The sequence below is a fragment of the Rhipicephalus sanguineus genome, chromosome 1 (assembly GCF_013339695.2).
Source record: "Rhipicephalus sanguineus isolate Rsan-2018 chromosome 1, BIME_Rsan_1.4, whole genome shotgun sequence".
Classification (NCBI taxonomy): domain Eukaryota; kingdom Metazoa; phylum Arthropoda; class Arachnida; order Ixodida; family Ixodidae; genus Rhipicephalus; species Rhipicephalus sanguineus.
Window position 1 is genome coordinate 112,087,706 of NC_051176.1, and position 24,215 is coordinate 112,111,920.

At 40.7% G+C, this 24,215-nt stretch overlaps 2 protein-coding genes across 3 annotated transcripts in view; one reads left to right on the top strand and one right to left on the bottom strand.

The window, feature by feature from the left end:
• Positions 1-12,475, bottom strand: part of LOC119396249 (aldo-keto reductase family 1 member B1) — a 27,972-nt gene extending 15,497 nt beyond the window's left edge. Inside the window, exons 1-3 of one of the 2 annotated variants that reach the window (XM_037663394.2) lie at positions 12,456-12,475; positions 11,375-11,516; positions 3,631-3,798 (exon numbers count right to left, since the gene is read on the bottom strand). In XM_037663394.2, the coding sequence (XP_037519322.1) occupies positions 3,631-3,798; positions 11,375-11,449 (243 nt within the window). In that variant the 5' untranslated portion in view covers positions 11,450-11,516; positions 12,456-12,475. Of the gene's footprint in view, positions 1-3,630; positions 3,799-11,374; positions 11,517-11,908; positions 12,024-12,455 lie in introns of those variants that run through there. The other variant, XM_037663385.2, reaches the window with a different exon arrangement.
• LOC119396265 (J domain-containing protein) lies at positions 12,137-19,631 on the top strand. Its single transcript, XM_037663406.2, has 5 exons — positions 12,137-12,379; positions 13,796-13,874; positions 16,069-16,199; positions 18,897-18,972; positions 19,470-19,631. Exons 1-5 carry the CDS (start codon positions 12,290-12,292, stop codon positions 19,559-19,561), a joined length of 468 nt encoding a protein of 155 aa, XP_037519334.1. The 5' UTR covers positions 12,137-12,289; the 3' UTR covers positions 19,562-19,631.
• The last annotated feature ends 4,584 nt before the right edge of the window (positions 19,632-24,215 follow it).

Here is a 24,215-nt window from a genome sequence, read left to right on the forward strand (position 1 = left end):
GGGTGCAAATAAACGCCATTTTGTTGCTTCGGTTTTCACTATGATGTACTGTGTAATTTGTTCTTTGAGCAGAAGAGACCCCCCCCCAGGTATACATAAATTACATACATGGGACAGAGCCTACTGTTGGAACGAAACATTATCATTGCACTGACATGAAAGGGCAGTAAGACAACACAGAGATGGGGCGAGTATTGCCGGTATTCCTCTATCACCACAGCCTCCCCCATGCTATGTAAAGTACCTCAAACATGCCACGAGCAAAGAAACGTCTGTGCGTGCCAGTTGCAAAGTGCCCACTACACGTATGTAAGGCAATATGTGCACCTACGCAGCTGCACACTATGTTGATGGTGATGCTGATGATGATAGTTATTGCTGGGTGCTTTGTAATGGGTGGGCCTTTAAACCACCCACTCACTGTGCACTTCCTATGGAGTGACACCTGGTGCAATTCCACGATTCTGTCATGCAATATTAAACTGAGAATTAAGGTGGATCCACATGAATCAGAATGTCAATCTCCTTGCCAAGCAACTGGAAGGCGCATTGTGTCTAGCTGTGAATATGCATGTGCTTGTTACCCATGAAACATAGTGCCGCTGCTCCCTAAGCAAATTATAAAATAGCACTATTCTTTCCATTTTTAAGACCATGTGTTTGTTATGAAAGAGATCACTATACAGTCAGCTAACATGTATTTAACGAGTGCAGAAAATGTATGAAAAATCTGCATGAAAAAGTTCTATTGCTGGCAATTTACATCAAGCACTCTTAAAATGTTGACACTTTCAAGAACTGTAAATGCTAATGAGCACTCGTCAATTATTGAGTGTCTATATAAGACAAGCTTAGTTGGATCAGTTATACCAAGTTAACAAATCAGTAGCCTTTACATGCCCAATATATTTTGTTTATACATATTCAAGTCGTTGCTCCTGCAATTTCACGACTGAAGGCAAATTCAAGACAGCTGAGGTTTCACTGTAGTCATCCTAGTTGCGGATTACAATGCATGGTTACATTACACATTCACATTCCATCTAGGTCTATTGAAAAATGCGGCCATCGTAGAATAATTGCAACACGAAACTACTAATACTGCAATATTAAGTGGTGTGATTGACTGAAGTTTAATATCATTCAGGTGCCCAAACTTTATGCTTTCACGTTAATTCTCACGTACAAGAATGCTATCAGAACAAACAATGTAGATATGTTAACAGTGTTCAACCTTAAAAGTCATGTGCCCATGCATAATCTACGCCGTGTCACCTCTTGGTCGATACCATTTTGTTGGTCTACTTACAGACTTCAAACAAGTGCCTATAAACTTCAGAGTTACCTCAACACACTTGAACGAAATATCACACTGGAAGTAATATTGAAAAATAAGTTAACCGATGTTTTACTGCTTCTGCTATAAACGCCTATGTTTTTCGCTACTAGGACAGGGTTTTACCCTTTAAGACAGTTTTTTTTGCAACTACTTGGATGGTGTTTCGCTCTGTTTATTATTCTCTTTACATTGTGTTGTCGTTGTTAAATTATAAATTGTTAGCAAAAACGTTCACATTGTTTCTAGTTTTTTACATATATTTTTTGCTGATCCCTGCTGTTTGTATTTTTGTATTGTGCATTTTCAAAATCAAAATGTGATGTAAAGTTATTAGAATTTTGTACGCTTGTTAAAGTTAATCTGCGTTCTTGCCACACTGCCATGTGGGGTGCAATGGGGTTTTTCTCAAGCTGCTGAATGTGGCTTTTACCCTTGCATCCGCACTCTCCTTATGTATATTGAAGAGGGAAAGATTTCATTTCATTTCAAACTACTTTGGCGCAGCCTCTGGAGCAGCTAATGCCTCACTTTGGAGCAGCAAATCAGCCTTTTGGAGCAGTCGCTTGTCACACATTTTAGAACACAACTGTTTAAGTCTCTAAGCGAAACTAGATTTACCATGTTAAAGAAAGTATATACAAGCACACATGCACGTATATTTATATCTCAGAAGGTAAAATTAGCTCACAGCTCCTCGCTTTCCTGTGGACAGTCCTAAATTTCTATACATCCATCACACCAGGTTGCCTGACATTTCCTCTCAATACACTTCGTATTTTTTATTCAGTGTGGCTTTCCCTGATGCTTCAAGCTGCGCAAATCTTCCACTCATATTCTTTTTACTATCGAAAAGAACTAATATTGTGATGATGTTTGCGCTTTCAATACAACCTAGGCGTTCGGGTTTCATTTGACACCGATAGTACATGCTGTCGCACTTCATAGAAAGAATCGCTAGGCTTTTGGTTTGTTGGCGGTTAATAAAATAGAGGGTTTAATAAGTAATTAGTGTATTGTGTCCGAATTCCAATGCTGCGGCATGCGAAATCAGAATGAAAGGCTTCGCATTTTATTTAGACAGGTTCGTTAACTTGAATTTCTGCCGAAGTAAAGAAGCAGCTCCGATATACCGGGATAGTGTGCTACCATGCTTTGCTAACAAAATCACACAGGCCACTGCAGCAGCTGTATTGTTGATAAATCCTGACCATTGTATGGTATGAAAACTTATGTGCCCTGCATGAAGTCTTCTGGAAACCAGAACAAATAGGACTACAATTTTTTTGTAAAATAAACTAACTCAAACAAAAAGATTTATGTGCATGCACGTACTACTTACTGTAGTTAATACAATCAATCTTCATACAAAAGACTGGAATTTCACAAAAACTTGTAATTTCAACAATTATTACATTTTTTCTGGCTCTACAACATTCAGTAACTATCTTTACCCGACTTCCCACCCCCCACTTCACAGCCAAAAAATTCAACATGCGGGATTAACGGCTGAATTGAGTCTAGACAGATATTAGAGTACTGAAATAAACCTTGAGTACGTAACAATTATTAATACTGTGTGCTGCCACAATACATGGCAACTTCAGCTTCCATTTGCCCCATGCACGGTGTTGATGCCTGGGTCAGTATACCAAGCTCTTGCACAACCTGCCAACTTACACGACTTTACATGCCGCCATTCACTTGCGCTCAGCAAAAGTTTACGGCAGGGCACGCGCTTCGGTGCTGAAGTTGCCATTTACGAAACACTGTGTGCATGCCCTTGCAGCTGGGCAAGGTGGTCGCAAGAGGCAAAGGTGTAGCACAAATGGTGGCTAGGCATGAACATTATTGAAGCTCAACCATGAGCTAGCCGGCAAATGCGATTTACTTTCTCATCAGCATTAGCTCAATCAAATAATATTCTCTGTTGAGTGCATAGTTAATGGCCTTGAGAAATTATTTTTCAACTGCACAGCTCTCACCTCTCTGCTCCAATGACCACTAATAATTATAATGGTAACGTAGGTATGTATTTCGATTGCATGTCATCTTCTTTTTTCCCCCGAAAGACTATTAAAATGATGTCTTGTCGCACACTCAGCGCAAATTATACAATTTCTTTCGAAATGTAGCAGGATGTAGCAGATTTTACCTCTTGGCGCAGTTTGGTGCAGCAAACACAACACTGCATTCAGTTTTATCCATTATACACTTTAAGAGCTTACACAGGCTGCTCAAAATTATACACACACGAGCCATGAAATTTCATATGTATATTCAACAGTGCATACCTTCCCTGTGATCCAAAGGTCTTTCCTCTCCACAGTGCCATCCTTAATTTTGTCTTCAATTGCTCTTCCTACTTCTTCTTCATTTTGGTATGCAAATGCACAATCAATGTGCCGGTACCCAGTATCAATGGCAGTCTTCACAGCCTCGTACACTTGACCTACTTGAGACTGCCGGGTAAAAATAACAAAGCACTTTCACAGCACGCCAGTCAAGTCACAAGGCAATGCATAAGTAGGTGTTTGGAGAATAGATAAATGTGGCCTTATTTACGACACCAGGGTGTTAAACTGGTGAATAAAATGTTTTAAGGATGCACTTTACATGTTCCCTTCAACCCTGCACACATAAACGATAACATATTACAAGAGCTGTTTTAAAGAAGCAAGTAAGCACTATACAGGTTGTCCCGTGTGACTTGAGCCGAGAATTTAAAAATGAAAGGCACCCAGAAGCGAATAACGCATACTATTCGCACTAGCCCATGGACCACATTATTTTACTCTCACACCAGCGTTTTAAGCAAGTATAGGTAGTCTTGACCCCAGGTAGCATCTTTCAGTGCAGCTAGCACAGGGGCTGCGGGTTTGACTACGTCACAGCTGATGGCGAGCGAACAGTGGCAGCAGGCATGTGATAAGGACAGGCTGGACACTGTCGTGGTCATTCACTCCACCTGACCCGCAGCACCCTGTCAAAGATGGCTGCCCCCTACAAGTGATGAAAATTCTGGTCTATAGTTTCTCAGGCTATTTTTCATTTTCGCCTGAACTAACTTATTAATTATGTTTATTTACCCACCTTTTTATCTATTGGTTGAAGACCCAGAGTATGACCACAGAGTTGTAAAGCACCTCCAGAAACCATCGATTGTATTGTTTGACGTATGATACGTCTCAGTCTCACGAAGTCCTTTTTTTCCGCGTTGCAAAGAAAGCACGCGAAATATGAAAAAAGTCATGCGACGGAGCCCTTGTGCGCTTCTATCGTGCTGTTCTCAAGCATGCAATTGGTAAACAAGGTCGCCCGCGTGACTGCCCATGGGGAAGCAGCGTGTTTCGATGGTGGCTGGCATCTTGGAATTCAGCTTTTGTCGGATGACGGTAAAAATTCATGCTGCAGGTTGAGCGATGCCGAGGCGATAAAGCGCCCACAAAATGCTCCAGGTTGAGAGTGCTGCAAGCTTGAGAGCAGCACAATAGCAGTGCGCAAGTTCTCCATCACATGGCTTTCTCATATTTCATGGGTTTTCTTTGCAATGTGAAAAAAAAAAGGAATATGTGAGGCACATCATACAGAAAACAATTCAATCTGTGGTTTCTGAAGATACTCCACAACTCTGCATTCATACTTTGGGTTTTCAGCCAATAATTAAAAAGTTGGGTAACTAGAAATAATTAATGAGCTAGTTATGAGAAAAAATAAAAAATAACCTGAGTAACTATAGGCTAGTGTGAAAGTATGCATTAGGTTCAATTCGCTTTCGACGCGCCTTTCATTTTTAATGTCCTGGCTAAAGTTATGTGGCACTGTTGCAACTTGGAGCGTACGAAGCCCAGAACTTCCTACTTATATGCAGTGATGAGAAATTTCTGAACAGGGAATGCCCTCCAATGACATTCCCTGTACATACATACTGCATTCACACAGATCTACATTAACCAAAATGAAAGCTCACAACCACTAGCCTCAATGGTTCCTGCCAACAGGAAAATGCATGGTAGAATGTTTGTGACAGTGTACAACACCTTTACTTTTTTTTTCATACGCTAGGGTATATTTCAACTGCCATGAATTAATTTTTATTTTAAGGGGATATGGAAGGGTAGATTGACCAAAAAAGTGATTTCTTTTATTTCATTACTAAAAAATAATACACACTCTCAGGAGCAAAACCATGCATTGGTGAGCGCGTAGCCCTTTAAAAATGGCGCCAAAGACCGCGCCTCCTAACAGATATGCAGGCTCTTTTCCATCATTGTTTCTGCATGTATGCTTTTATTAAATAACAACTATGGCTAGATTGGTTGAATATATTCACTTCCTACTATTTTCATACTTTTTGCTCGCAAACTTTCCCACCAAAATGCTGTTTTAGCGCATATATTGCTGTACGTTGTGAGCATGTTCCGCGCGTGTTTTTAAATATAAAATCGTCTTTCTCTTACGATCAGTTTTCTGATAATTTTCCGAACTTGATGTACCTTTTCTGGAGAACTATCTGACCGATCGCGCTCAAACTTTCCCAGATTACACCTAAATCCCTTCCAAATAGTCTGAACCTAAAATTTTGAAACACTGTTTAAGTTATGAGTAAGAACAAAAAAGATTAATTGGAAAGTCTCCCTCACGACGCGTGACAAGTGAGGACAATATATATATATTTTTTTGTAAGATAAATGTAGGAGCCCGTTTTTGATAGGTTGGGATTAATACCAATATCATGTTGAATAAGCATGCCAAATTTCACGGTCATACTATTTTTGGTTTTTGAGAAAAGGTAAATTTAATTTTGTGCACCAGTCTGAAATTCGGTACTCAATCAGAAGCAAGTAAGAAAAGCTACAGGGTCAATATTGCTACATGCATATTGCCAGCCCCTTGGACCATTGCGCGTGTGCGCCGGACGAAGAGAAGGAAGATCTCTTTCCGCTCGGGCTCTGAGCTGAACCGGCCAGCGCTGCAACCGCTACTGTAAATATATCGTGTAAATAGCCTACAGTCTACCGAGTCGTCATTCACGTAACAATATTGCACAGACTAAAGGCCAAAAGCTCTCTTATTGAGCACGTAAAATTTCACAACAAAATATGGTACAGTTCCTGAGATATAAAGCTGAAACCAGGACAACCTGTTCACCCTACCATACCTCCTTACTAATGTAAAGTAAGGGTGTGCGAATATTTGAAAATTTCGAATAACAAATAGAATACTGTTATATTAGATTCGGTATTTGAATCGAATAGTGTATATTCAAAATACCTAATATTTTTCACACAATCAGCACGTACGAGAAAACCCTGAAGCAACGATACATTGGAAGAGCAAGGGGTCATTTTTACTAGCTTTAACAATTGAATTACCAAGATGCATGCAGACCCAGCTTTTAAGGAACTATCGACGCTATATAGATAATCGGATAAAGGCAGTTTCACCGAAGCGAAAGTGTCACCAATCCACTATCATCACCTCGAGACTGGTCATGGGACGGCGGAGATTGTGGCTGCATTCGGATAAAGAAGTGCAATTTTTGTACACGTTTACATGACTAACAACAGGCCCAAGCGTTATGTTGATGTAAATTGTTCTTGAAGATGTAGTATTCACATTTTATAACATACATAACCGGACCGCTCACACAGTCATTTTTCACTTGTGAACGAGGCTCCCGTACGGGGGCCGAAACGTCGTGCTTTTATTTGCTTTTAATCGTGGTCAAAGTGTTGTTTTAATTGTCTTCAAGATGCAGTATTCAACAATGATATTTACCTGTCTTTGGTGCTAAGGCCCATGATGTGATAACTAATTTATTGAATGTTCAGCTGCATGTGCAGTGCTCGGTTAAACACTGCTTAAGTCTTATGCTTCAGTTTTATTTAAATGCTGGTGATAAATTGCTACCTTGAATACTGTAGTCACTGCTGTATTTCATTGTACAGTTACAAAAAATTGCGGGATGCTTAAAGGGACCGACAACTGCCCAGAACATGAAATGAGATGACTCCACTGATGGAAAGATTGTCCGTCGCATTGACTCAAACCAACCCTGTTTTTTTTCGTGAGAGATAGATTTACATTTTTATTAATTAAAAGTCACGAGCTTGGCGGCAAAAACATGAACGATCCGATGAACCCGGCCACGTGACCATTGATTGCTGTACGTGGTCGACGATTTGTTTGTTAGTATTGAAATGTTGTTTGTTTCTTTATATTAAAAGGTATTACACCTGTACACAGGATGCATATGTTGGTGAAGCATGAAAGTTAAATTTCAGTGCAGTTCCAAGCAATGGCGTGGCTCTGTGGTAGAACACCCGCTTCCCACGCAAACGGCCTGGGTTCGATTCTCATTTGAACCGAAGATTTTTTTAATTATTTATTTTATTTGCATCTTTCTCAATTTTTCGGTCACTGAGAAGAAGATTTTTTGCTCACAACCAACGACGCTGGCACCGACGCCGACACTGGAATTTCTGCGAAACGAGCTCTTTAAGGCTATCACGTTAAAATATTCCAAATGCTCTAGTCACTGATGCATACCTCAGTTTACATAATTGTAGTAGATTTTGTTGCTTAAAAGTAACCGTAATGTTCCTTTGTTAAAGTTTGTGAATATTTGTAGCAAATAAAGTGTTATGGAATTCTAGAGCTGTTTCAAAAATGGTTGCCTTACTATTCAAATAGTATTTGAATCTTATTCATATTCGATGTCATCACTATTCGATTTGGTTTTAATATTCACTATTCGCACACCCCTACTGTAAAGAAAAACTGAACTATTTCATGACCTTGACAGAGTTAAAATCATGTTCTGCATTTATTAACAGAACCAAGGCTGAACTGCCACTCCCTACCAGGGATAATGATGATTATGAAAATGTGCACTGTGCTAGAGGTAGAACTTCTGCAACTTCCATTGTGTCTTGGTTGCCACACTCACACTTAACATATTCCTGGAAGCCTCTAATCTGCATGCTGTCTATTGACAGCGTTTGGGTGATCATGACACCGATTTATTTAAATATAGTTTGTGGGCACAAATTATGACATACAAAAGAAAAACAGCCCACACACTTGGCGTTTCATATGTGTGTTGTCATTCTTTTGTACGTCTTAACTTGAGCCCACAGACAGACCATCTTAACAGACCGTGCTAAGTAGCCCAAGAAAATGAACTGATTTACTTGCCATAACTGAGCAAAACCCGACAATGCTGCACGTAATTGCCCTAATTGGTCACCAATATAGAGCTACGTAAGTGTACACAACATGCTATTTACAGTGAAACCTCGGTGATACGATCACAGCTCATACGAATTTCGGGGTGATACGAATTTTTCGTTGGTGCCGGCCAAGGCCCATTGGCCTCGATGTAATGGAGTACGGTTGTTGCGAACCGATTTTCACCCAGTGACGTTTGATACGAACGTTCGCTACCACCCAGGTTCGATATCTGCGCTGTCGCGGAAGACGCGCCAAGCACGTGCGAGCGTGGGAACGCAAGCGTGGGCATGCGCGCCACACCGCGAAATCGTCAAAATCACGGTGTAAGAAAAACACTTTTCTTACGGTCAGAACAAACCTTCAGAAACGAGTCACGGCCTCCGAGATTTTGTGTGCGAATCTTTCAGGCTCTTATGTGCCTCCGTGTTCAGATTACAGAGGACATTAGAGCCTTTTTTTTTTGTCTAACGCGTCGACGCAGGCTGCTGTCATTGTACCGTGTTCATACGTGCCTGCCTCGTGCATCAGACATCATGTAACAGGTGGACGAGGACCGAAAGAAGGCGAGGACGGTCTTGGCGAAGGAGTCAGGCCTCACAACGTGAACATGCGTGACCGTTGAGGTTGCACTTGTACGGGCACGGCCGTAAATCTCCCCAAAAAACATCCCCAACACCTCCACGATAAAAAAAATCACAACACAGGACCATTGTTCTGTAATTTTGTGGCCTTGATCCATCACGTGCAAACGCTTCTTGCGTTACTTTCGCTGCAGTACTTCAGTGTCATGCTACAAAGCATACTAAAATTTGGACGGAGCTACTGCTGTCGTGGGTCACAACGCACCTGGCTCATTATTTAAATACGCGCGTACGGGCCGTATATTTACGAGTGCTGGTATGATTGCCGACATCTAAAATCTTAACTGACAATCATTCAGGGTTCTTCCTGACGTTGCTGCGGCCCTTAAAAAGAACAAATGAAAATGGACGCCCGCTTTCTTTTGTCGCATGCTAATTTTCCATGCCTTCTGGTGATACGAATTTCGGATGATACGAATATTTTTGATGGCCCCGTGAGATTCGTATCACCAAGGTTTCACTGTAGTATACATACAGTTATGTGAACAATGTAGTGGGAATGTGGAACACTTTCACAGCATTAAAGTATAATTTCATACATGCTTACATTAAATGCAAGAACTTATTAATGGTGAGGCGGGTGATTTTTTGTCAATTCACAGATGAATGCATTAATTTATTTCTTTATTTACATATGCTATTTATGGAATATATTTTTATATATACTATTATGGAATATATATTTATTTATATATACAGCTGCAGAATGAATAAAATATGTTCAGAATACTAATGGTTTTTAAGTGTGTAACAAGCTGAATGAGTGAATTCTGTGCGACTAGGGAGCATGTATGAATAGATGAGCTAGTAAATGCCCTCAAAGCTGAAACTTCTCAACGTGGCACAGGTAAGCTTGCATGAAGCCAGCTGCACATTTCCATTGCAGACTTCAAACCGTTATGCGAGCGCGGGATCATAAATTGTGGCACACCTGCAGTACATGACGCTGTAGGAAAGTTTCTGTGCTCATACTGTGCTACGCTAAGTGAAACAGGCTTGACAAGAAGCCATATACAGCAACATGCTCCTTTTATGTTAACCTCTACTTTCTGAATTACAAGTAGTGGCACAGAGATATAAGGTATCCGTAATACGAAATTTTCTAGCCTACTTGCTTTACTCATTAGATCAGTTGAGAATTAGATTAACTGTCGTATCTGATCCCTCAAATAATCTGCTAGATGTTCGCTGCTGCAGGCAAAAGGAAAAGATGTCAAACTAACACGGATGCACATCATGATGTCTTCACGCCAATATGAGCTTCATAATAATGTTCTGTTAGTCATGAAATTGGACAGACAGTTCAGCATTTTACTACAAATCCCCAGGTTAGCAAGGTCCCGCAGACTTGCATATCTCCACATGGTATCATAAGGCCTTCTTAAGGTCCAAGGAAACTGCGAGTCAGTGCTGCTTGCATAAAAACGCTTCTCGTATTTCATGCTGCAGTTGGACAAGATGCAACCTCGAGCCAACTTGAAATCACATCAATTTCCTGTCTGATCCAGATAAACTTTATAATTAGGTTTTCGTCCAGACGTAACTGTAGTCGCCGCTATCGTTACGTCCAGTTTAAAGTCCCTAGATTTTTCCCTGTTGAAGATGTGGTTTACCACAGACGTGAGTACATTATTCTCCTGTTGCTCAGTGAAGGCCCTCTGCGCCCTTCGGGCACGGAAAACTAATCGTGGCTTCGCCCTCGCTTCGCGAGTGCGGCCATTTCGCTATCGCTCAATGGCCGGTTGGCATGGTCACGGTCACGCGCTACTGGCCGCTGTCGCGGCCACGCGCTGTTTAGCCCGCGCGCCTGCCCCAAAGGGGCAGGCGGAGGCGCACGTAACCCACGAGCCGCGTCGCGCTTCTCTGGCAACAGACTTCAGCAACACCTGAGACAAAAAAAAAAAAAAATTCGCCAGCAGCGAGGTTCGAACCAACGTCCTCGCAGTTCCAAGCACGACACGCTAGCCGCTGCGCCACTGAGGCCAGTCGGTTCGGTAAGGCTAACGGGCTGTATTTGTATTGCCACGCTGGACGTAACTTTTAAGACTCGTTATTTTACGTCCAGACGTAACTGCACCGGCTCGTACCGTTACGTCTAGACGTAACGCTAGACACTCCCTAATTTAAAAAGCGCGCCGCTTCTTCCCGACATGTTTGTTACCTTCCAAGTTCCAAGGCCAATCGCGGGAATCTTGTATCCTGATGAAAGAGTCACGAGGGGTACCTTGCTCGCCATGTCGCCGCACAGACCGCAAAGCTGCGCTTGTCAGTGGACTTTTCCGGCACCGAAGGACGTATACAACCTGTAGAAAAACGGTTCAGCATGTTTGTTGGTGGGCGGAAGAACACGATATTCAGTCGTCAACTTTTATGAGCAGTGCCAGGTGCAACAAGAAGCACATTAGTCCCCGACGCAAGCGCAAAATAAAGATAGGAACCAACCCAACCAACCGACACGCACAACCGCTATGAATCGCGATGCTAAGCTTCGCTGTGTCAACCGGGTGCCAGTGCTGGCCCTACGTAGGCGCAGTGTGATGGCCGTGCGGTGGTCCAGGGTCCAGGGCCCGTAAAGGGCCCAAACACACTCGCCCAATAAAGTTCTTCCTTCCTTCCTTCCTAAGCGGTAACAACAAAAACTACGAAATTCGGAGGCTGGCCAACGCTAGCTGTCAGAGTGGTTAGAGATGCTCACCGGCGTGAAACGTTGGGCCTGGCCGAGTTGGCCGAGTGTCGACGTTTGAGTCTTTGAGCAGCTGTTATTTTGTGTGTTCTTGTATCTTTCTGGCGTTCTGACGGCTTGGCAGTTTCCGCAGTGTGACTTCACCCGCACAACAAACTTTTCAAACAGATTAGCTAGGGAAATAGTTCTTATCGTGTGCCGTCCCTAGCACAGCCTAGCATCCCTAGTTCCCTAGACCACTTGTGCCTAGCCTAGCCTAGCATGAGACCGCGGTGACCACGGACCGCGATGCGAAACCAGCGAAACCATTGACCTGCGAATGTTGAAAAGTTACCCGAGTGCAGAGCACACCTGTCCCGGATTAGCGAAAGAAAGTAAATCTATTTCGTGCTTATGGAATCTCTTCTAGAAAATGTTATGAAGGGCCCCTGTAAAGCGCAGCCCGACTACTACGAGGTACTTGGATGTGACGAACTCTCTTCGGTACGTATAATCTCGCGGCATTTTTCCGAACGCTCGTTATTGTGACATCATTATGCGGCGATTAAGTAAGTATTACCTTTATCGAGCTTAGAGTCCACACTGCTGGTGAATCTGCAGGAGGCCTGTGGAGAGCTCTCAATCGATAAGGCGCGCGCGCGAGGTCGTCTAGAGATCAACAAGTGGCTGCAGATTACGGAAACTTCTTTAGCCTCTCTCCTTTCGCTTTATCTAACTCGAATATGTCTGCTCGAACGGCTGCTTACGGGGCTTGCGTTTGAAGGTGGCTGTCGCATGCGCGCTTATTCGGACATGTAGCATATATTGGCTGATATTGGTTTTGATTTACCGACCGGGCTGAAGAACCTGCGTTTGTTCAATCGTTTAAAAACAAACAAACAAAAACGTACTGTACGTGTACAGCCGACTCTCAGCTAAAGCCGGTAATCGGCAAATAGATATCTGAAAAATATCGCATTAATTAATTACGTCATTTCCTAGCTCTTATATATATATATATATATATATATATATATATATATATATATATATATATATATATATATATATATATATATATATATATATATATGTCTGCAACGTACGTCTTTTTGTATTCTCGATCTCTGGATGTCTGCTGGCTTATTTTCGTTTTTTTTCTTTCCTTTTCTTTAACATAAGGTGGTATATTTCGCGCACCGCGTTTATGCTCCCCTAGAACAACAAAAAGACGTACGTACGTAAGACCTGTACTTAAGACGTATACACCAGGGCTGCGCAAGACATGTTCCACGAAATGGCGTAATTAGTGTGCAGTATTTTTGGAATATTTATTTGCCGATCCGCATATGCAGTGTTATCCGGATGCTGCATTAGGGAGCATGGAAATTTCATGTAGTGAACATCTGAAACAGAAGATACGCATAAAAGGCGCAGCTTATAATATACATGAACGCATATCACCCGCATCTACCTTTACAGTAAATCTCGTGAAAATATTAAACATTCACCTAAATTTGCTGGCGGTAAATTAAGCCCTTTCGCGTATCGCAGTCAGTCTTAATTATTTGTAATGCTTCGCAAATTTAATTAAGCACCACAGCTGCCATAAAAGCAATATTGTATCAATTAGTAATATAATATATAATCACATTTCTTGAAAACAAAGAACACGTGAAAAATTGTGTATGTAATACCGATATGTCACACGGTAACTTTTGATTGCGATGTGGTCTGATCCGGATCAGATTTCTTGATCGTGATTGGCTCCCTTAGGCAAGCTGTAGAAGGGAGTCAATCACTGTTGTGAAATATTTGATCACAATCGGGCTTAATCGCTATCAGCAGTGCACCGTGTGACACCGGTATTAATCAGGACCTATAAGAGACCTAATTCGGAAAACTTTGGCCTCATTGCAGGATGAACAACTCCTCTGCGAGTATAAGGTAAAAGCTCTTAAATTCCATCCAGACAAGAACCCAGGCGATCCAGAAGCAGGTACCCTTTCATTAACTGGAGTACACAAAATATATGATATATCTGCAGATTATGTTTTTGTTGTGATTTATATAGCGTAACAAAATACAGTGTGTACCATAGTGTGCTTCCTTTACATCTTCATTTGGTTATCTATCACATAAATTTGATAGAGCACATGTGCCATGGTGGCTCCGACTGAACCACCAGGCCAGTCCTGAAACCAAACACTACAACCTGCGAATATACATTTTGAAAGTGACTGGACTGGTTTAAATTCTTCTCCATTTATTTTGCATGACAGCGCATTGTGAGAAGGTTGTGTTTATATAGTCGTAATTATCTCTGAGAACACAGTAGCAAAGTGCAAAATGGCAAAGAAGGACCTGGATAATACAATATGATTCTGTTCAAATTTTGCTTCATTCATGCACTTTGTGGCTGGAGCAGTGGTCCACCTGCATTATCACTAGGCTTGGCAATTTGTGAATGATGGAATATAAGGATAGAATTGGTTGAAAATAATTGCTACAATACCGTTCAAGGTTTCTTATTGCTTCATTGCTTTTCACGCAGTTTTGCCCCACAATGCGAGCACCTCATAAATAAAGGCATCATTATTACCGCATGCACATAATACTACCATTGGCGATGCCTACAAGCATGTGTCAGTAAGCTGCATGTTTTTATAAAGAAAGGATGCTTTTGGACAACAGGGGAATGTATTCTGGGCAGTAGTGAGGATGTCCTCTTTTGTTACATAGCCTTTTGCTTGATTTTCATTTTATTTTTTATCGCATGTGTATCCCTTTAGCAATAAACTATAACAAGCCAAAGTAAGAACTTGTTATATACATATATATATATATATATATATATATATATATATATATATATATATATATATATATATATATATATATATATATATATATATATATATATATATATATATATATATATATATATATATATATATATATTTTTTTTTTTTCCCTCGTATCTCATTTTGTGCATGTTTGCATGTTGAGAGGAGTGATTGCATTTGAATAAAAGTGAAAATCAGAAGTGCCCATGTATTTAAGTTTTTGTGAACGTTAATATGTGCCATGTGGTAGGCCTCCAAACTGTCCTCTTTGCCTTACTTCATTGGCCATATGTAACGCACTTTAAAAGACTTGAATGACCAAGCAGTTAAGTAATTTAACCACGTGAATAATTGACAGCATCCTTGATTAGTACCGAATCTGAGACATAATGTGTTTCTCATGCTCAGTTAGATTTCTTTCTTATTCATTGTTCATGACCATGTGATTCTGGTGATAATGTGGGCAGGGTCGTCTTTTTGGGCTTTGTAGGCGTCTGCTCATGTTAAGACTTATGTTCTTGGTATTCAGAGGTGTAAATGAGCTTTGACAGGTTGCCTTATATGTCCCTTTAATTAAGAGATCAAAGCTATATGCTGAGGAGAAAATGGTTCTTGTGCCTCAGCTTCTTGTACCTTTATTTAGAGAGAAAGCCACCCCTGTTTAATCATGCTTGCAAGCCTAAGAGCTGCAGCTTACAGAAGTCAACACACAGAAAACCAACTGCCATGCCATTTGTTGTAAAGAAAGCTACACAATGTGTTTGAAAGCACAGCATGCCACAATGTGTTTGAAAGCACAGCATGCCATTTAGTGCATATATTCTTGTTGGGAGACCTTAAATGCCTGAAGCACTGTGGACTGTTGTTAAGCTTCAGTTAGTTTATTGGCTTTGAAAGTTGATCGAACAAGCAGACAGGCTAGACTGGCCTTAGTCCTGCCACCGATTCTCACAGAAGTTCACCCCACTATCCTTTTATTGTCTCCACGAGCATAAATGGAATGCACTGAGTGCAGTCACTGACAAGGTGCCATGTTGGCAAATGCAATGGTGAAGTTTTTTTTGCTTGCTGCTTTCAAATGGGTCTTCTGTACACATACTGCAAAAATGCAGTGTGCAGATTTAAAAACAAAACTGAAACTCCAGGGCAAAATTACCTTGCTATACCTTTCCCCCCAAAAAGTGTGGTCTTGCATAAGAACATACTAATAGGATTTTTTAAATCGTTAAAAATTAATTCTGAAATTAAAAGAAAAGTTTATCCTCATAGTATTTTGTTAAATTGAGGTTCGAAAATATGTGTACCTGATGGTTTAATGAAAGCACACCTTTCTCTTTCTGCAATCAGCCAAGCAGTTCCAGAGCATTCAGGAAGCACGTGATGTCCTGCTAGACCCCGAAAAGCGGAAAAAATATGACAAGTGGAGAAAGTCGGGCCTCAGCATGTCATTTCAGCAGTTTGTCAACCTTAATGTGACGGTATGTTATTGTCTGTATTGTGGTGATGAATTGTAGTTTGTTGATATGACAGAACTCTTTAATTGGTTGTGGCATCTTTATAAATTAGTTCATTTCTATGACTGCATTTTTTTTAATTGGACACTGTGTGCTTATTACTACTTTAACTTGCAGTATAGCATGTGAAAGAAATATTTGTTTAACAAACTGTTGTTAGAAGTGTTCCGAGTAAATTGACTGTGCAGCCCTTGGAATGTTATGTCTAAAGTGAGTGGTCCCCAATTTTCATGAATTATCACTTGTGTGTATTTTAAATATTCTTAAGTACACACGGTGTCTGCTCAGCTATTATGCACCAAGTTAAAATATGTAAAGAACAAGAACAAGAGACGGATCAACACAATTAGTACCACGTGCGTGTAGTTTGGAACCTTGTTTGAGAAACCGTCAGTAATTTCCCCCATTGTCAAATTATTTAAAGTAATTACTTAACATATAAATTGTTATAACTGAAAAAATGCCAATGAGAACCATAAAGCATGTCAGCATGAGCCATTGCCAGCAAAGTGCACATTGAATTTACTCTTTCCAGCAAGCAGAGAAACCATTGAACAAGTGGGAAAGCAAGGTGTTCACCTCAGGCTCGCCATTCAAGGCAGCCTGAAAACATGCTGTTATCGCTGCTGCTCAGCCCAGTCACAGACTAGTATCTTGATTTCTCACCGAGTCTGTTTGGTGGCAGTGTTCTCCCGCATGCAAGGCTGCACAGTCACATAGTACTATTTTTCAAGTTTCATGGCACTTCTTTATTTACCGGGAAAAGTAAAAAATGCGCTGTGTACTTTTCTGGAAACGCCTCATTTTTATGTCTCTTATGGTTCATTACAATCCCTTGACATATTGACAGTTGGAATGTCAAAAAATAGAGATTACTTTTATTTGCTAATTATATGAAAGTACCTAAATAAGCCTGGCAGTTTCTCAACAAGATTCTCAACAATATGCACTTGATCTCATTGGCATAGTATAATTTGTGTGTATGCATGTTTAAAAACTTTGTTGCTTGAGGGCTGCAACCTTGCACACGCTTGCATGGAACAACTGTCTCTAATATGATTGGTTTCATACTTGGATTCTGCACTGCTGTCCATCTCGCTGTAAGCGGAACTCCCGTTAAATGGAACATATTCTCCTGATCACTTCAGGCTCCATTTAACGATACTCTACTGTACAGCGTCCAATAGGAAGCTATTATAGCACACATGTTGAAGAACTTGCCTATCATGATTGCCTGTTTATTGTAGCCTACCGTTCACAGCATAGTGTTTCCTACGAAAAATTACTGGAGCGAACTCTCGTCCTAGTGTCAATGGGAGCTGCGAGTATGGTGGTTCAGTTGTTGCAGAACTGATGGGCAGTACATGGATTTGCCTCAACTTTTTTCTCCTGGCTTCAAATGGCTTTGTGACTTTGCTGTGCATTGATCATTTCCAACATTGTGCATTATAGTAAATGCAACAATCTACAATTATTATGAATGTGTGCAGTGCCTAATTGAACCACTCTGTTTTGGAAAGGATGAGTGCTTGTACATCTGGAAAAATAATGTGTAATAAATAATCTCATGTGGACTTTTTGAAAGCGTAAGCTAGAAGATTGCTCAAACCCATGGGCTAATTGTCATTCTCATGGTAGCTGAGCGATTGCAGTGCAAGTTTCCTACTGCTCATTTTGTAGGAAGCTCTATTGGTAACAGCAAGCAAGCAAGTGGAGGGATCCAGAGAATACTTAAAGTAGGAATAATAGTGGCATAAACGAACATTGTTTCTAAATGCTGATTAATGAAGGCTGGCACCCATGCTCTTACTTGGCTGTAAAAGCACTACTAGATTCTCTGGCACGTCCATCTCGTCTCGATACCAGCCTTCAACTTGTGTGTCGTGCACGTGCACCACATATATGCTCTCCCTTTGTCAATACTAACTCAGAAGGCTTACTGTAATGAAAGATGTGTTCAGGACAGGCTACTGAATGGCAGGAAGCTGGTTCATTTTAGAAAAGGCATGCAGAATGAAGGACAAAGTAAAGTGGGAAGGAAGACTGAAACATGCAAGAAAGTACATGAGTAATATTGAAAAAAACTGTGTGACTGCTGCCTGTACTTCTTCCTCACTCCCTTCTTATATGAAACAGATAAAAATTGTAAAAGCATGACTAAATCCATTGAAACCTTCACATGACTAACGAGAGAAATTTGCTGTAATACATCACTACAGAGGCATGGCTTGCACACAAGTTACCCTACTCTACTGTGTGTGTGCTATAAATGTTTCTGTGGATTGCTTTGTGTAGCTTTAGTTATCCTGAAACTCCTAAACCTAGTTAAGTTGAAACCTGTAGAAGCCATCAGTGTAGCATATCATACAATATTACCTGTTCAGGCTGAAGTGCATTAGTCACTTTTACAATTACTAAATGTGTTTTAGCATTATCACTTGCCAAGTTCTGCTGGCACAAGTTCAGTGTATGTAAACACATTTAAATAATAAAAAAAAATTCTCCAAAGTGTAGCTGTAGTTGCTTGTTAAAAACAAATTGTAAAAAGCAAAAATGCAGTTGAGCATATTTACTGAACTTAATTCATTGCATGAATGCAACATTACTTGAGGTGATAATTTGACACCCTTTACAACTATTTTGCTTGCATTATTTTCTCAGTCTCTTCACTGGGTCACCAAAAAGACAAAGGAGCCAATGCTGATGGATCGCTCTCATCAGGCACCTATCCAAACACGTAGGCAACATTCTTTACTGTAACTTGTTAAATGGCATTACTGATGCTAAATTGCCAAACTGACTGCAACCATGTTGTGCTCAGTTTGCCATATGTATACACCACTTCATCTTGGTGATGTGCACTTCTCAGTACTGTAGTACTGCACTAAGTCTTTAGCATCTATTGCAGCTCTATTTTGGTTATTGGATTATATGTCAAGTGTGCCTGCATGTGAAATGAAATATGTGCTATTGCATGCCCGAGGAGGCGTTTCATTGTTTCTTTGGCCATACATTGCGCCCAGTGCTCGTTCTTTTGTTTCTCTGTTCCAAATTGTGCTACAGGGTTTGTGTAAAAAATACTGGTATATGATTTGGTAGACGTTGCGGGGCTAAATAGTGCATTAATGGACAGAAAAGAGGGAGAGGAGAGCGCAGAACAGAAAGAAAACATGTCTGAGTAACATAGTCTTCTTTTAGTGATACTCGTACAGTCTACTTATTTTTGCATTGCAGGTGCAGATGATTCAAGTGATGTTTTGTCGAATTGGAGGAGCAAGGAACCTGCTGATGAATTGCTGAGAAAATTCAGAAATTACGAGATCTGATCTATCTTGAACAATTATTGTTGCATTTACGCAGTAAAGGCTGCATTATGTGCTGTGAATGTAAATATGTACGCGTCATTAAAAAGTGACAATGTCGCAACTGAATGATATGAGCTGCAAGCCTCAATTCACTTTCCTTGGCACCACACCATCTCGCACAGCTAACACACGCACTTAATGCAAATGTTTCAATGACATTTATTCACAGTCCATGTGTGACATCCCGGCCGCGGCGGCTACATTTTCGATGGAGGCAAAAATGTTTGAGGCCCGTGTACTTAGATTTAGGTGCACGTTAAAGAACCCCAGGTGGTCCAAATTTCCGGAGCCCTCCACTACGGCGTCTCTCATAATCATATCGTGGTTTTGGGACGTTAAACCCCAGATATTATTATTATATAGTCCATCTGTGATGAGAATTGCTTCTGTAGCAGATTTCAGAGATTGTGTATGCAAGGGTTACTCAATAAAGACCGAGTCTGGGTATGATGATCTTTCTGTGCCGTTGCTGCTCTATCCCCTTGCGTTTTGTGGTTATGTTTTGGCTCCATTAATTTCCACTAGAAGCTGCATAGCTGTCTATTGTGGGGAGGATAGTACTTTGTTGTCTCCATTCTGCTGGTTGTGGTGACATTATGCAATTGACGTTTTGTGATAAAAACTGGTGTTTGATAATGATGAAAGATTGTCTCTTTAATTAATGCCTCACACCCTTGTTTGCCACTTACTTGTGCTATTGAACAGGTTTTAAAAATAGAAGTACAGCAAGAGAGGACAGAAATAAATAGGGGAAACAGGATTCTACCTGCTGTGCGGAAGTTTAATAGTACCTATAAAATGCGAGAAGTTGTCCAGCTAATGTGCCTGATCAACTCTGCAGACAGACACATTATGTAATTGCATCAATGCCAAGAAATATGAGCCGATCTGTCAAATGCAGCAAATTTTTTTAGTAGTGGTTGCCAGGCTTTGGCAGAAATGCAATTACTCCATAAATCTTTTTAATGAAATGTAATATTAAAGGAAGACTCTTAGATTCTACTGCTTCCAATAGCAACTTTTAAGTTGCTATTGGAAGTCAAATTACGTTTTTGCTGAGCTGAAAATTTTTCTGCTAAGAGTGTCGCTTTGCTGAAATTTTATTATAAAAGTTAGGAAGCGTCCCTGTGCTGGTCACTCGTACCTGAAGAAGGCCGCTAAAAGAAAGGGACAAGGTTCTTTATAGCAAACTTGTTGAAACCAAACAAATTTTTTCATTATATATGAGGAGCTATAAATGTAGTGATTTCACAGCCTAATAGACATTGTTTCAAGGCTATGAATGGTGAAATAAGCCAGCCATAATATCACTGAACTCGGTGCAAGTGCACTGCGAAAATTTGTGACCTAGTTTAGTTCCTGAACTGGAAAAGAAAATACAAGGCCACAAATGGCAACCAAATTGAGCCATGTACTAATGGCAAATACACACGCACAGCTTACGAATTCAGTGGTGCCATGCTTCTTGAACTGCGCAAGCAAGACATTGGAATGAGTTTAACGCTTCTTTAGGAACATACCCCTGAAAAATTTTTTGTAAGGGAACCAAGAGTAAAGAAAACTAAACTGCAATTTTAACTACCCAGTTCCCCCTCGCCTCATGGGATTTTCACAGGTGAAGTGGTACAGCTACTTCAGTTCCCAGGGGGTGGGTACTCTAGGCGGCTCGCACCTGTATCATCAATGGGAATGGTGAATGGTTGAGTCGAGTCGAAAAACCTTTAGTGCAAAGAAATTCGGGCAGAGAATGGTAGGGCGGAAGGGGATGAGTGTGGTGATGGCACTTGCCTTGGCATAGTGTGATCAGGCTGAAGTGGAAAAAGTGTGGCGGCGACGCTTGTGTCAGTGTAGTGTGGTGGTGCTGCTGCAGTATGATGTAGAGCACTGTGAGAAACCAGAGATGGTGAGATGGCGCAGTGCACTCATGCCAGAGGAGCAAGCGGAGAGCCGTCAACAGCAGCAATGCGAATACAGACAGTGGAAGTAGGACCATGTCAAAGTGGAGAATGTGGCCAAAGACCATGAGTCCATGGAAGAACGTCACCATCTGCAGTCACTCAAACGACAGGAACCAGTGGAGAAGCGTCTACAGCAGAAATGCAATTACATTCCTCACCGATAATCTGTTCCCATATGAATGTTGTGGCCCCACAAATTTTTTAATGTCCTACCCATCCTTCCTTTCTGTTAATTACTTCTGCCCTGTGCCAGCCCTCAAAGGCTGGCATCACGCAAAGCCAATAAAGGACTAAAAAGGAGCCATGACAGGGTGGGCAAGACATGTTGTTAACAATTGCTCCTTCCCACTTGCTAGGAGATATGGAAGGGTGTACATGCATATGTCCAATACGACCAATGCCCACGAGCCAATGTGAAGCTTCGTCACTTCATTTGTACAGTGATAAAATAACTAAATAAAAATAACCGGGCTTTGGAGGCTGCAGGAGAGAGCATGAGACTCATTTTGCAGGACTGCATGAAGCGATTACAGAGCAGTAATGTTTTCTTACCATGCTGAAAAAGTGTTTCAGTACCCATTTATGGGGGATATGGGTAAAAAAAAAATTTGGTTTTTCTTTAAAGAAAAATTTTTGTTTCAGATTTTGGTTGCAATACTCTGCCTAAATGCTATTGTTACTTGCAAAGAGTCAAGGCACTTCTCCAACCAAAAGACATGAAAAATTGTTCTAATTGAGGCATGGTGGCTGTAAGGGCTTCATTTTTTTTTTTTCGTTTGTGATGAACTGCATGAGGATCACAACCGCAAGTTTTGTCCAAATGGTGAGCTTTCCTGGTGCAAGTAGAAAGGAAAGCAGCTCAGGCTGAGTCAGTACCAGCTCATTGCCCAATTTTTACTAGAGCTCGGGCAAAGGCCACGCTTATTATATATGAGGATCTGCCAGATGAAAAGCTGTTGTCACGCTCTGGTGAAAGCAAAACCCTAAACAGCTCTGCGTCTCAGCTGCAAATTTTGGTTGTTGCACTTGAAAAGATGTACTCCATGGTTGTGGGGCATTCTCTGGTTCAACAATGGCCACAAAGACTGATGAAGTTCGTTAAACAGCATATTTTATTGGTGCAAAACATTACGACGCACTGTACAGAGCACTGGAATAGCAACAATAGCAGTCTCTACAACAAAGACAAATTGTAAAAGCGCTTTTGTTCAAGTATATTCTGCCATTAACATTGCTGTACAACTTGCAAAAGAAAGTGTCCATTAGAACAAACTACATCTGTAGGACAAGTAATAATGACAAGCACAATTATACACAAAATAAGATACATCCACAACTGAAAAAAATAAAAAAATAAAATTGAGCAGATGGTAAATTAACAGTGAAAAGGTTTGTCAACCAATGAACATTTTAAAGTAGTAGTCTATCCATATATATATCCTTTTGACTGCATATGCTTATAACTTGTAATTAAACTAAACTAGACTGAAATACTGTTCTGTGTGAAATGATGCCCAGTGCACTTTATACATGTAGCATTTTTTGTGTTGCAAAATGTACCTAAAAGTGGGTACATTATTGATACTCCATATCTGTTAGAAACACTGTCACCTTAGTTTTCTTTACTAACAACTAAATTCACAGCCTTATGCACATACCAGGACATTAAAAATATGCACAGCAGTGAACACTATATAACATTTGCTGAATAGCAAACAAAAGAGCTTTCAAGTATTTCTATGTTGAATGTCTAAGGCTTGTCTACTCAGGCATAATGCTAATCAAACATGGGCTTCCCCGCTCCCACCCTAAAAAGGACCACACAAATTCTTGCATGACTACTACATAAGGGATGTCCATGCGGTAAGGTTGTCAGGACATAACAGAGTAGGACGCCTGTCTATTTCCATTGTTCCTGGAGTATGCATGACGGTAGTTTGCGCTTCATTGTGTCACCTTGCGTCTTCGTTCATCACCAATGCTCATCCTGTCCCCGTTAGTGTGTGGTACATAGTGCAAGAACAATGAACGGTTACCAAATAGCCCAATTTATCACTCTTTTACACCCACCTATTATGTAATGACTGGAAACTGGTCATGACCCTTCAGTTCAATGTAAACTCGCTGTAACAGAGTGTATGACGTAAGTGTGAAGTAAAAAAATAAAATAAAAAAGACTCGCTAGATTAGACAGGCACTAACAAATGGGCGAGCACAAACTCATACTAAAAGAACCTTAAAATCAGCAGATTTTCATGTACTCATCAAAGCATTTCTTTGACTACGCACATTGATCACAGGCAGTGATAGTTCAGCTGTAGAGATGCTACGCAGAAGCAGTATAACACTGAGTGCCCATACGCATTGTGCATACAATTTATGCGATGACGAATATGACGAAATCAGGATAATTTAGAATTAACATTAGACTACCCAAAAATTTGTAAGCAAACAGCAAGCTATTTCTCGCACTTCGCATGACGTGAATTGAAATGAGTGTTTCTCTTCAGATAATGGACGTCAGCCTCCAGTCCAAAGGCTGACTCTGCTTGTTAGTGCAACAAGTAACCTGGCAGGCCTTAACACTTTGGATAATTCTTTCTAAGCCACACTGAACAAGGAAAAGGCAGATGGAACTCTAAGCATAAATGACAGAT